Genomic DNA, 13,180 nt, shown 5'->3' on the forward strand with positions numbered 1-13,180 from the left:
TGGGAGTATAACATTGTGTTTTAATTAATGATAATACCATTAATAACAGGTATTAATGTATTATGTAGTGCCTACATATAAGTACATTGTTTATACAACAGTATATGTAGTGCCTTCATATAAGTACATTGTTTATACAATAGTATACGACGAGGGATTTGGTGTCTTAATACGACACTACTTATAGATAGTTAACGGGAAATGTAGGGCACAACGTAGACGTGGAGAACAACTTGTCGTAATTCCGACTGAAATGGTATTTTTTTCAGCGCAAGTACAGGGATTTACAAAGTGTCAAACGCCATGACGTTCAGACAAGTAAAGTGTTAGCTAGAATATGTGGGAGACATCTGACGAGGCAAATCTTAAGTCGAAGCGGTCGCAAAGAAAATAGTCAAGGAAAAGGATCAACTACGATAAAATGGAATGACGGTCACAGTGTAACAGGCGATAAAATAAACTTATAGACTTGATACGAAACAAAAAAATCGAACATTTTTTCGGGTTTGCGATGGTGGTCGGTAGAAAAAAAAAACTGTGGTGTCACGTGAAGGACGTCCTCGCGTCTGTAGTGATCACTGTGCAGGACACTGCGATATTTTGTACCACGATTATTATTTAAACGAGGTAGCACGTTCGACGAAGTCTTGAGACGTGTTGAGGAAGGTAGGTATATTGAAATAAATGAACACTTCACTTCATAATTTACGCATGAAAATAAATATTTTATTTGTATAACTTTATAACATTTTAAAAATAATCTAAAACTCGCTGTCGTAAGCTCGTTGTGCGTAAGTCTACAGTTAACTACCTTCTCTACTAATGCTAGGTGCTCTACCCGTATTTATGGGTCCTATCAATGACGTATTGTAGCGTGATTATTCTATATTTTAATTTTACATCTTGTTAATATCTACTATGTATTTTTATGTACCTTTGATCTAGGGTGTCCAACCCGGGGCCCATGTAGATATTGATGCGGCCCTCACTTCAATTTAAAAACTATTAATTAATTGTATATAATATATTAATATTACGAGAACAAATTTATCATAAGAATATAAAACTACATAATATTAAACATCAAATAAACTTTAATCGTGTTTAATACTTTTATCTTAGCATAATAGCACGGGCACACATTAATTATTATACGAGTGACTAGAGGATCAACTCGAGCCGATTTTGATAAAATATTTTATTATTGGTGTCATTTATTAACAAATAAAAATAAAACACTGTATGTATTAACTATTATTATTAAAAACTATGCGGCCCGTAGGCCGCAATAACGCTTCTATCCATATGACGTGGCCCAGACTTCACAAAAGGTTGGACACCCCTGATCTAGGCTTTACCTATTCACCACGAACGAACATTAATACTTATATTAGTTATCAGCATAAATTATACTCTATGAATAATTTATTATATTATATTCTATTATAATAATTAATAACTAGAATAATTATATGGGATTTGGGTTTACTACACGTCTCTCACACGAATGCTGAAAATACGTATTATAACTCCCACAATGAAATCGTAATTGATTTTCGCCCGCGCAGCACTCTATGTAAGTATTATACGATAATAAATCACAGTATATAGTAAGTATGTCTACAACTAATTTTTTGGAAAATCGAAGTTATTGCAGGACATCGGCTAGGTGGACACCGATTTTCGACAATAATAATATATGTTACCTATAAGCCGTCATACGAGTAGCAAAACGTTAATCGTTAACAGTTAAACCTGCAGCAGGATCGTTATTAATTATATTTTTATGACATTAATTAATACCAACTAATATCAAACATATCAAATATTCGCATTCGCGTCAGGCACTGGAAAAAAAAAAAGAAGAGAGACCTTTCCAAACACGGGCTTTTGACGTTTATAATTTTCCGGGAACCTTTTGTAATACATCCGTTCGTACTACACTGGAGTTTATCACATTATTATGGCTTCGCCAAAATAACCGTATTTCACAATATCCATACCCTATGAAGTCGTACGTAGGTATTCGTTCAGACCCCGTTTGTACCGGGCACATCGCAGCGTGACATATTATTATTATTGTTCGGGATACGTTTATTTCCAGGGACGTCGTCAGCCGTCACCCGCGCACACGGTTACCCGGTACGCGGTCACAGCGGCGGCGGCGGCGGCGGCGGCACGCACGCGCGCGCCGCGGACGAGACGACGGATACCGAGATAAGCGGAGGACGCGGAGAGAGCGCGCGCGTCGTGTCCGCGCCGCAGGCTTGGTCTCGTCCGAGTCTCGTCTCCGGCGCGTTTTTAGTTCGGGGCACAGACTACCAGATGGCCTCGCCGATACCCGTCCGCCGGTAAATCGATAGAAGAACGCGGTATCAGCGGTATGCTGCGCGGAAAAGACGACCAGCCGCCGCCCGCGAAATGAAAAAAAAAAAAAAAAAAACACCGATAACAATATTAATATAATATTAATGTAATATTTTGATCGGCCAGCGGCCCACGCGTGATCCGCGCGAAGAACAGTCGGCGATCGCGTTCGGTCGTTTGCCGGGTGGTGGTCAGTGGCCCGCGCGTGGACAGGATATGTTTTTTTATCGTCTCCGGGTGGGGCGCGCGGTGAGGTACGTCGTCGTCGCTGCCGCCGCCGCCGCCGTAGCAATGGTAGTAGTAGTAGACGACGCCGCCGCCGCCGCCGCCCGTCCGACAGTCGCCGTTCTACATTGTCGGACGTCTGTCGTTCGTCCCCGTCGCGCGTCGCGGTCAGTGCTGTGTGTGTCAGTCTTGTGTGTCGCAGTGTGCGCGCGCCAGGTCGTCCGCTTCGCAATACATCCGTCGTTGACTCGGGTCCGGATCCACGTCGTCTGCGGTTCCCGGCGGACGCGTAGTCGTCTCTACTCGTCGTCCACGCAGCGGTTCTTCTCGGACGCCACCGCCGCCGTCGTCAGATCTTTTTCGAAAAACGGTCCGATCGCGCCCCGGCGGCGCGGATGGGCTGACGCGCCGTGCCGAAATCGCAACGGACATCATCTGCCGATATGGACAGGTAATTTCAGTGAGACGTTTTTCGCCGCACAGGCGTCCCGTACACCGTACGGGGCTGGTGCCGTTCGGAATGTTCGGATTGATATCGTCGCCCCGAGAGCAGCGGGTCGCCGCTCTCGCCCACCTGTTTACCCCGACTGAAAAAAAATACAAAAAATACGCAAACCATGTGTGTGTGTGTGTGTGTGTTGGCGCGCAGTGCGTGCGATAGGTATTCCGCATTATTATTATTAATTGTGTTTCGTGGGTATTCGGTCGGTTTTCGGCGGACAGGTGCCTGTTACCACCCTTTCGCCATCACGCATCATCCACCCGTTACAAACCCGCCGATAATATGAGATGTCTGTAAACGACGATGCCGAAATCGCGGTCCGAAGACGGTATAATAATATATATAATGCGGTCGCTGATAATAACGATTCTTGATACGCGGTGAGGGGGTGTGACGGAGGGGTTGTCGGGTCCGTCAATCACGGGTTTCGCGAATTACCCCGCCGTTTCGACGACATTCCACATTCTGCTATGCCCACTACGACTCTCTTATTGTGTGATATTATAGGCACTGCAGGTACCATCCAGTTTGGTCGTGTCCGTATTTATATGATTTTTTTTTTTTTTTTTGTATACACCCTCCGGGTAATCCTATTCGGGTCGGCGGTTCACGGTCCACGACGTCAGTGCCGCGTTTACGGATTATAATAATCATATCGTTATTTTCGTGTGGCAGTCCAAACGATGAATAATAATAATAAAAAAAAAAAAACGTACACCACCGATTCGATTTTTTCGTAATCGGTGGCCGCCGTGAAAGTAGCGCGCGCGGACCGGTGTTGTTACAGTTGTACCTATCTATGTTATAGTGTTCTGCTCGTTCATTTCACTTCGCGCGTTTTCTCGTCGCTCGTCGTCCGACGATAATGCGTCGTTTAACTCGCTACATTCGACCGACTCACAAAGGACATGGTTCACGTTTACGAATCGCGGATGCTTGAATAGAATAACGAAAACAAATGTACCCGTCTTTGGCCTAACCTCATTATATATCTGTGTGGGAATCCTGTTTAGTATTTATTATTATGTTTCTTACTACGACTCTTGCTATAACTATGAATGTACCGCCTCCGCGTACAGGAGATATACACCCAGAGTGATATGAATCTATATATGTATATCTGTACAGGTTGTACGTGGCGTAATAAATTATCTTTTACCATTTTAAACGTCGTAAACTGTGACTGTGGCGGAGCTTAAAATATCGTGCTCGTTACGATAAATGTAGTGAGTTACATAGTTAGAACTCACTAAGCTTCAATGCGCTTTTATTTTTCTTAAACTTTAAATGTAATATATTATATCCTGGCACCTGCGGGTACATACGAGAGTATGAGATTATTTCAGATTAATGAGTCAAGTACATTGAATTGCTCCACCAAAAAGCCACTTAACCAATGTTGATACTTCTTATTTGTTTTTGAACTTTTATTTGTCGTAATATTGGTATGATAACCTAATTAAAGGCTTTTAATTTTTATTAGTTATAACTTAACTGTACTCATAACTTCTTTCGATTATATATAGAAATCCGTGCAATTGTTTTACACTAAATGTGTGCCTCCTGCACTACCGTCCATAGATAGTGGTGACCAATAAGTAATAATTAAATGCCTGGATACGTAAAAGAAACTTAAATAAATATTTAATACAAAAGTATTATACACTAGACGCGTTTCAAATGTTCCCATTATCTACATGTATATTATGTTGTCACTTACGTATCTATTGTTTTAGATCGGTAAATAAAAAACCGTACCATTTTTGCAAAGAACAAAAGCATGTCCCTTTGAACTGGCATTGACAATAATGCTTGGGTGTCGTCTTTATTTGATTTGGATTTTTGACAGTTAGCCAATAGCTGAAAAAAGTTGTCGAGGTTAATGCCCTTATAGTAAACGCCAACTATCTATTGAACTGCACTTTCCGATTTGTACGATATCAATTTATTTTTGAATTATAGTACTATTAGTTTGTGATTATTGTTATTTCGTATAGCTTAGAAGTCTGCTGATTTCGATTCAATGTTTCATCTCATTATGATGAATGTATTTTTTCTTGATTTTAAACACTTTATCTTTTCTAAGCCGTGTGTAAGCGTTTACATTTATGATTATTATGTTTTTTTTTAAACATTTTTATTCAGAAAATTTACATTCTGTACCTTAAAGCACAATATGTTTATTGTATAATAACATAAAAACAAAACAAAAAGACACGACCAATTATAAAAAGTCAATCCCACAGGTGACATTTTTTAACACTCTCTCCACACCTATGAAATAATTTTTTGTGTTAACAAATTTTAACAATTTTTTATTTGAATTTGTATTACTATCCGTAGAGATTATTGCAGAAATGTATATTGTTTATAAAAAGAAAGTTCTACTAACAGAAAGTAGTTTAAGTTATAATGATATTATTAGCTTATTCAATTTGTATATCCTTAGAGATATCCCGATATTTATTGAAAACGTGACGGATCAAAATTCGATTACGAAATATAAAGTGTGTGTACGATATTATTATAAATAAATGGAGTCATAAAAACGTGCAAATGAATAATGATATATAATTTATACTTTTTAGCTATTTTGTTTGCTATATGATGATCTAAAAACTTCGTATAGAAATTGTGCAAACTAAATGGTATTATTGGAGAAATTACTTACTATGAAGTATGTGTCATCAAACTGCACGTTTTCTCATTGGAATGTGTATTATTGTCATAAATTATCTAAACGTCCAAAATTTCAACAAGTCTTAAATCGAAACTATTTATAAATAGTTTAAATATAGTTTGATTGCTCTAAGTGATATAAAGCGTTCAATAGCAATTAAAAGGCGTCTAATATTTTAGTTTATATTATGATTTATAGTATTTAAAAAAACTCATAATTCATGATTTTATTTATTATTTACTGAAAATTGAAATAATTGATTACAATAAATTGGTTAACAGTGTTGTATTAAATCTACATCAATAAATAATAGAGCTGGTAAATATTGTGTTTTTTTTTTTTAATGTTTGAAATGAGTTTGAAAAAAGAATCATTAAGCCTGTGTATATATTTAGATTATATACTCATGCAAAGTATATGTAATTTGTATTTATATTTTAATATTTTAGTTAATATTTTTACATAGTAGGTAAATGATTTTATGTCTCTAACTCGTGTTATGAATTATGATATTTATTTTAATTGACACAGTATGAGATAAGGAAAATTTATTTCTGTAATTCTCTAATATATAATTATTATGTAAAAGTCTTAAACATATATTTGCTTTTAAATAATATCATAATAGATTACTTTTAATGAATTAGTAATTTTAGAAATATGTGTAAAATCATGATATTATTTTAAAAGTAACAGTGTTCTGAATATTACTATTAGGGTTTGGAAGTTGTAGAAATTGCGTATTATTCTATATTTTCTCAATTTATAGTATAGGTAGACCACGCTAGAAATCTGAGTTATATATAATTCGAGTTTAAAAATTAAAAAAACAAACATCACATTTTGTATATTTCGTAAATTTTAGGGAAAAGGTAAATATTTTATTGGTTTTTACACCCAAATTATGCTGTTTAAATATTGATTAGAAAATGCAATTTTTTCTTTTTAGCCTAGGTATTTTACATAATAATAAATACTTAATAAAAATTTCATTTTATTTAACATAAGTACTTATTGTCATTTGTCATTGTTGTAATCGAATATTAATTTAATGACAACGGTACGATGTTTATATGATTATTATGCTAATATACTAAAATACTATCTTCTATCTTATAGTCGATAACTTATCGATATACAACTTAATTTATTATTATTCTTTAGCAAAGTTTAATTTTTATAATTTAATAACATGTCAAAATATCAACTAGTTTTTCGTCATATTTTACATTTGTTTTTGTGTATATTATTAACAAAATAACAACATTACCTAGATGTTATTTTTTTCTTGAAATTTTGAATACATTTTTCATGCATATTTGACATTTTTCATGCATATTCGAGTGCATATTTTACAACTTTTCGTGCGTATTTTGCTTTTTTCAGATCCTCTAATTTCTGAACCCGAAATATTTATTATTTTAAATTGTGTTGAAGTAAATCAAAATTGTAATTAACATACCCGCATCACCTACAAGAAAATTCTTTAAATTTAAATAAATATTTTTATTAAAAAAATATTATTTATTATAGGTAGTTAATGCAATATATATATAAAAAAAAACTCTTAATTTAGCACAAACACTTTTATACTATAGCATAAATTAACATTATAAATTTATTATTATAGTTATACCATAGGTACTTACTTAGTTCTATTATTATATGTATATTGCTATGTAGTAACAATGTAGTTGGCTGATTAATTAAATAATAAGAATGAAATCAACAGACTAAGTAATTCTACATTTTCAAAACATTAATTGTTATTTATGCTTAGATTTCCTATATTATGCATAAAATATAATATAAATATATTTTAAATAAATATTTTGATTTATCATATAATTTTTTGAATAATATTTACCTAAATTATAGGTATTTAAATGTGACTTTAACCATGGTATTGTATTATTATATTACAAGTACAAGCAGATAGACTACTGTGGTATTGGTATATCATATTATATCAAATAAACTATAAGTTATTATTATTAAATTTATTTACACAAAGGTACATATTGTATTATATGTTGAACAATGTATTGTATCATGATGAGTTTTTCGACTTTTTCGTTGTACATTTGGTTTAAAAAAAAAAAAAAAACATGAAACAATATTTTCGAAGGAAATAATAAAATGATATAATATTTGTATAATTATTTGAATTTTGATGTACACACAAAGGCATAGCGAAATTACTATTGCATGTGTAATGTCTAATACGTAAAACGTCACTATATAGCATAGCATCATAAATTTACATGATTACCGTTTCAATTATTTTACTCTCGGGCTCTATTCATAGATAATTAACATTGTAAAATACTTCCTATAATGTTCCTAATTGGTCAAAATGTAAAATTACAGTTATTTTATCAAATGTACGCTTAACCCACACCTTATAGCTTTTGTATATGACATATTTATTTGTGGATGTCATGCTGTAATTAACCATAAAACAATGACAATAAGTCAACAAAACTTTGTTCGGACAAAAGAGTATATAAATTTTGAATAAAAAAAAATGAGACAAACGTTCTTGATATACGTTATTTATTACTCAATTTTCCCACAGATTAAAATATTTACATTTTCTTTTTATCAAAATCGCCATTTCACTTTCCATTAAATATTATAAATATATAATCCTTATATCATCTATGTGACATCCACTATGTAGTATATTTTTCTATGCTTAAAATTCCCGATTAAACTCAATTTTAGTTATTTCTTCTTATTTTACATAAATTACTCTACACAGTATTACGCATACTTATTTGTTACATATTGTTACATATTATAGGTATAACTTAAATAGTATTGTTGTCATTAGTAATAGACAATAGCTAATATTGGGTAGGTTACATATTTAAAACACTATACGGATTTTGTATTTTTAAATAAAGTTAAATTACCTGTAAAACTTGTAATCTTTATTAACAAATAAGCTTATTATAATATTGTGATTATTATGCTATGCAAATATAGGTAGGTAGGTACAATGTTTTGATAAGCAATATTAGAGATTATATTCTATGAGATTCTTTTAAGTCATTTTCAGTAATTTATTGAGGTTTTCTGTCAAATGTTTATGACGGTTATGTACGAGTATATTTGCTAGATCTCGGTTTATTTAATATTATATTTTAATAATTTTCAATTGTTGTCCTTAATTGCCCCTTTTATATAAACGCCCACTTCTTTTATATATTCTATTTATTCTTCACTAGGTTTAATTCTAGCTTCGAGAAAACAAAATAATAATAATTCTTTATGATCACATCGATCTTATCTTAAATGGACATCATTGATAGAGTACTTATCTTAAATACTAACATAATATTATATAGCCTATATTTTAGGATTTCGATATTGGTATAAAATAATTGTTATTTTTAGTTACATCGCATGTGATTATAAATATTGACGTTTACTATTATTTGGTAAAATGGTTAACTATTGAATAAAATAACAATTGTATTGCAAATCGAATATTTTTTTGAGAAACAAAACATGACCAATAAATAATTATTAACGTATTCCTAATTTTATTATTGAGTCAAATATATAAAAAGTAGTCTGTAAATGACTTTAATTTATTCTATTGAATACTAAATCAAATGCGTTAAAATTGGAACAAAAAATATTTAAGCATAATCAATTACGTTTTTAGTTTTTTAATTTAATGGTATAATATTGTATTGTTATTTGTGAAGTGATATCAGATTAAAACATTTATTATTTAAATAATAAATATTTAAAAAGTTACAATACTATTTTAATATCTGAATTAATCATATGTTTTTATTAAAATAATAATGTTCAGTATTACTATTTATTACTGTCAAAGTAATAATATTATTGTTAAATAAAATTGAAATTATTAGCACGTCTTGCAGAGTGGTACACAATTATTAGGCATTATTATTATTTAAAATACGAGCCTAAGATACACGAGTCTGTATTGTAATTATTTCATCGTAAAATAGATGAGAAAATAATTTTTGAATTTTTAAAATATATTATTAATTTTTTCTGGTTTATAGTTGCTTTAATATATTATATTGTTTTATGCTAAAGTTCATCTAGGTTTTTATTATGATGGATGATATCTAAATGTAATAATAATTATCGTAAAGAATTAAACTGGTTGACGACGTAGGTACATATTATGAAAATTATGACCATAACGACGTGTTTTACTTACATGTCAAGGTAACTGAAATGTATTTCAGTGAAAAAAATTGTTTATTAGTATGTAAGCAGTGAGTACCATAGTAGAAAAAAAATTTAAACGTATAAAGAATAACTGAGTATTATATTACACTTTGGTTTTATAAAAAGCTTTTGTCTTACTTTATATAAACCTGTCTTATATAACATGATTCTTAATTAGATTTATAATCTAGATTAGTAAACCGATACCTAGTCAAAATAATACTAATAAACGTATGTCAAAATACCTTTAAGGTTAAGGTACCTTCACATTTTATCGTACCGTATATTTTTATATCATTCACTCAATGATGTATTATATTTGTGAAATATTATACCTTTAAAATTAATAAATTTCAACTTGAACGATCGTATAGTTTAAAGGCATTTTCAGCGTAATATATTCACGGTGGTATGTGCATCAAACACTATTACCTACAAACGATGTGCGGTCTATTTTTAATTTGATGTTAATACATTATGTAGATTGCGAATATTCTCGGTATATTATTCTGCATTGTACCATTGTTGATTTTCAGTAACAGTTTAATTAAAACCTGTGTTTGATATCAAATCAAATTTTCATTATGTATGTATATACCTATCCACTACCTACTAAAATACAAGAAATATTATACATATTATTGTGTATAGACTAAAATAATTAAATTTTAATATAAGTCTATGAAATATCTTAGCAAGATGGTAAATGTACTGTTGAAGTGCACTCTCCTATTTTATATAAATATATAATATTATATAATAAATCATGTGTATAGTATATAATACTTACAATAAATACACATTTACGTGTTGTAGCAACAAAGAAAGCTGTTTGACATATATTTTTTACAAACTGTTGTAATTTGATTAGAAAAAATATGCAAAAGCTATTTACATTTTATTAAGATGTATAAGTAAACGATAACGAATGTTTAATATTATGGTAACCAAATTACAAACAAATTCATACTCAACAAACTTTCATGTACGTAACATTAACATAAAATAACACGCAACCCTTTACAATCAATAAGCTATTATGTTATTGTAAATATATAGTCCAGTTTATATAATTGAAATTTGTAATTATAGACATAATGTAGGTATTTAGTTAAAAAAAAAAATAAATACATCCTTGAAAATGTATGTACTATAACTATACTCACAATTTAAGCATAAAAATATTATCTGTCATTTCATAGGATTTTTGATGTTTAAAATTTAGTTAATACTTATATAATATGTATAAAAATAAAAGTGAGGGTAAACAGGTAACAGCTAGTATTGAATGTTGATATACAGTATGTGTTGTGTATAAAAAAAAAAAAAAAAATGAAAATCATTATTTTTTGTATATCCAAGGTTACACTTAGCAATTGTCTTAATAATTATATATTTTACAAATGTTTATATTTTTTTCCCCCAATTATTTTAAAAAGTATTAACAATTTTTTATTTCAACTTCTCAAAAATATAAACAAGATTCACTTTTCTGCTAAAACTTAAATAAATAAAAAACATTTCGTTTTAAAATCATTACATTCATCGTCATACGCTCAGAATCTTAAATATAACAAAAACATTAAAGAAATTCGTACAATGTTTAATAATTTAATATGAGTGTACTTGAAAAAATAAAAATAATAAGGCTACGAGTTTTTCGATAATTAGCTGATTATGGAAGGACGTTATTTTATCAAGTTTTGCGTAAATAATTACGGTGTTTACGTATATATACTACATTAAAAATATAAAATTTTCTATGTTTGTATATAGTCTTTTCTGTGATATTAAAATTAGTTGGTATCAAAGAAATACAATTTGTATTTTATTCTTAAGTCGCGGATTATATCAAATATTTTGATTAAAAACTTATTAAGATACAAATAAAAATAATAAACAAGCAAGATACAGAGGTTATTGAATATGTATTGGGCAAACGCTCACAAAGTTTAATTAATAGTTATAAATCATTACATTTTACTTTTAATTTAAGTTTAAAATAATGTGTACTGTGATTTTGAGCACTAAGTAATTATAATACAAAATATAACACAAATCAGCATGATTGAGTGAGCCACTCTTTAGTAACACCCTCCAAATGGTTTTCACATAGATTTACAATGATAAATCACGATTTCAATTACGTTTATACCTGTGTGAAGGCTTATTAGGTATAAGCTCTAACCATGTTCTTATAAAGGGATTTATATTTGAGTTGAATTTTGTATGGAAGCGAACTTAGAGATGGGTTTTAATTAATTTTGTGACGTTTTCAATTTTCAAGTAACTATGTAGGTACTGAGTTTAATTACCTAGTTAGTTACATACTGAATCAGTTGAATGTTTTTGGGTTGTGAACTCCAACCTTTGATGGCTACCATAAGACTAGAGTGATTGATCAAATTTCATATTCGAATTGAAACAACGATTATTGGTTCAATAGCGCGCCCTGAATGATTTTTCGAAAGGGGTGTACTAATAATAATGTTTACGAAATAACATACCACTGTTACCGGAGAGGGTATGTCATAGAAATATATTTTCATAAAGGAAGACATTTCTGGGAGATGATATTATGACCCCTTAACAACCCCCTCCCCCACAGTGTGTGCTATTTAGGATTATCTTGTTATGTTTATGAATAATATAGTATGATTTGAATTTTATTCAGAAAACTGACTTTGATTAAAAATAATTTCAAATGTCAATCTTTGTTTTTGAATTCGAACTGAAATAAAAAACTAGATGGTATTAAAACGTTTTAATGTTTTTGAAGTGTCGTTAATTTATGACGAATTTCTTATCCGCGAAGATTAAAGGGGTCAAATAAAACTTCGAAAAACTACTACTACACAGTACAAATATCTAAAATATTTAAAAGAAAATAATTATCTACAGATTTTACGCGCCGTTCAGAATTCAAAAAACAACCATCGGCACACGCCAACTGCAGTATCAACGAAATTGACCGAAAGACGAGTGCCAAAATGGCGTGGAACTTTAATTTAACTATTACAATTTACAATCATGTTCAAATATTTAGAAGCGCTGGCAAGTATAACGGCGGTGTTGAGTGGCGTTATAAAACAAACAAAGAATAAAAGATTTTTTTCCGTTTAGTCTGAATGCGCCAGTTGTGTCTAAAATATACAGTGGCGCAGGTGTTATATCAAAGACAGTTA

General features: G+C 30.8%; 1 protein-coding gene across 1 annotated transcript in view; it reads left to right on the forward strand.

Annotated features, from left to right (window-relative positions):
• Nucleotides 1–2,681: 2,681 nt before the first annotated feature.
• The window catches only part of LOC112594035 (hexosaminidase D), a 33,563-nt gene continuing 23,064 nt past the window's right edge, over nucleotides 2,682–13,180 (forward strand). Inside the window, exon 1 of the mRNA XM_025338631.1 lies at nucleotides 2,682–3,043. Within this exon, the coding sequence (XP_025194416.1) occupies nucleotides 3,036–3,043 (8 nt within the window). The 5' untranslated portion in view covers nucleotides 2,682–3,035. The remainder of the gene's footprint in view (nucleotides 3,044–13,180) is intronic.

This window comes from Melanaphis sacchari, unplaced genomic scaffold (assembly GCF_002803265.2).
Source record: "Melanaphis sacchari strain LSU unplaced genomic scaffold, SCAv2.0 Contig21_pilon_pilon, whole genome shotgun sequence".
In the NCBI taxonomy this organism is placed as follows: Eukaryota; Metazoa; Arthropoda; class Insecta; order Hemiptera; family Aphididae; genus Melanaphis; species Melanaphis sacchari.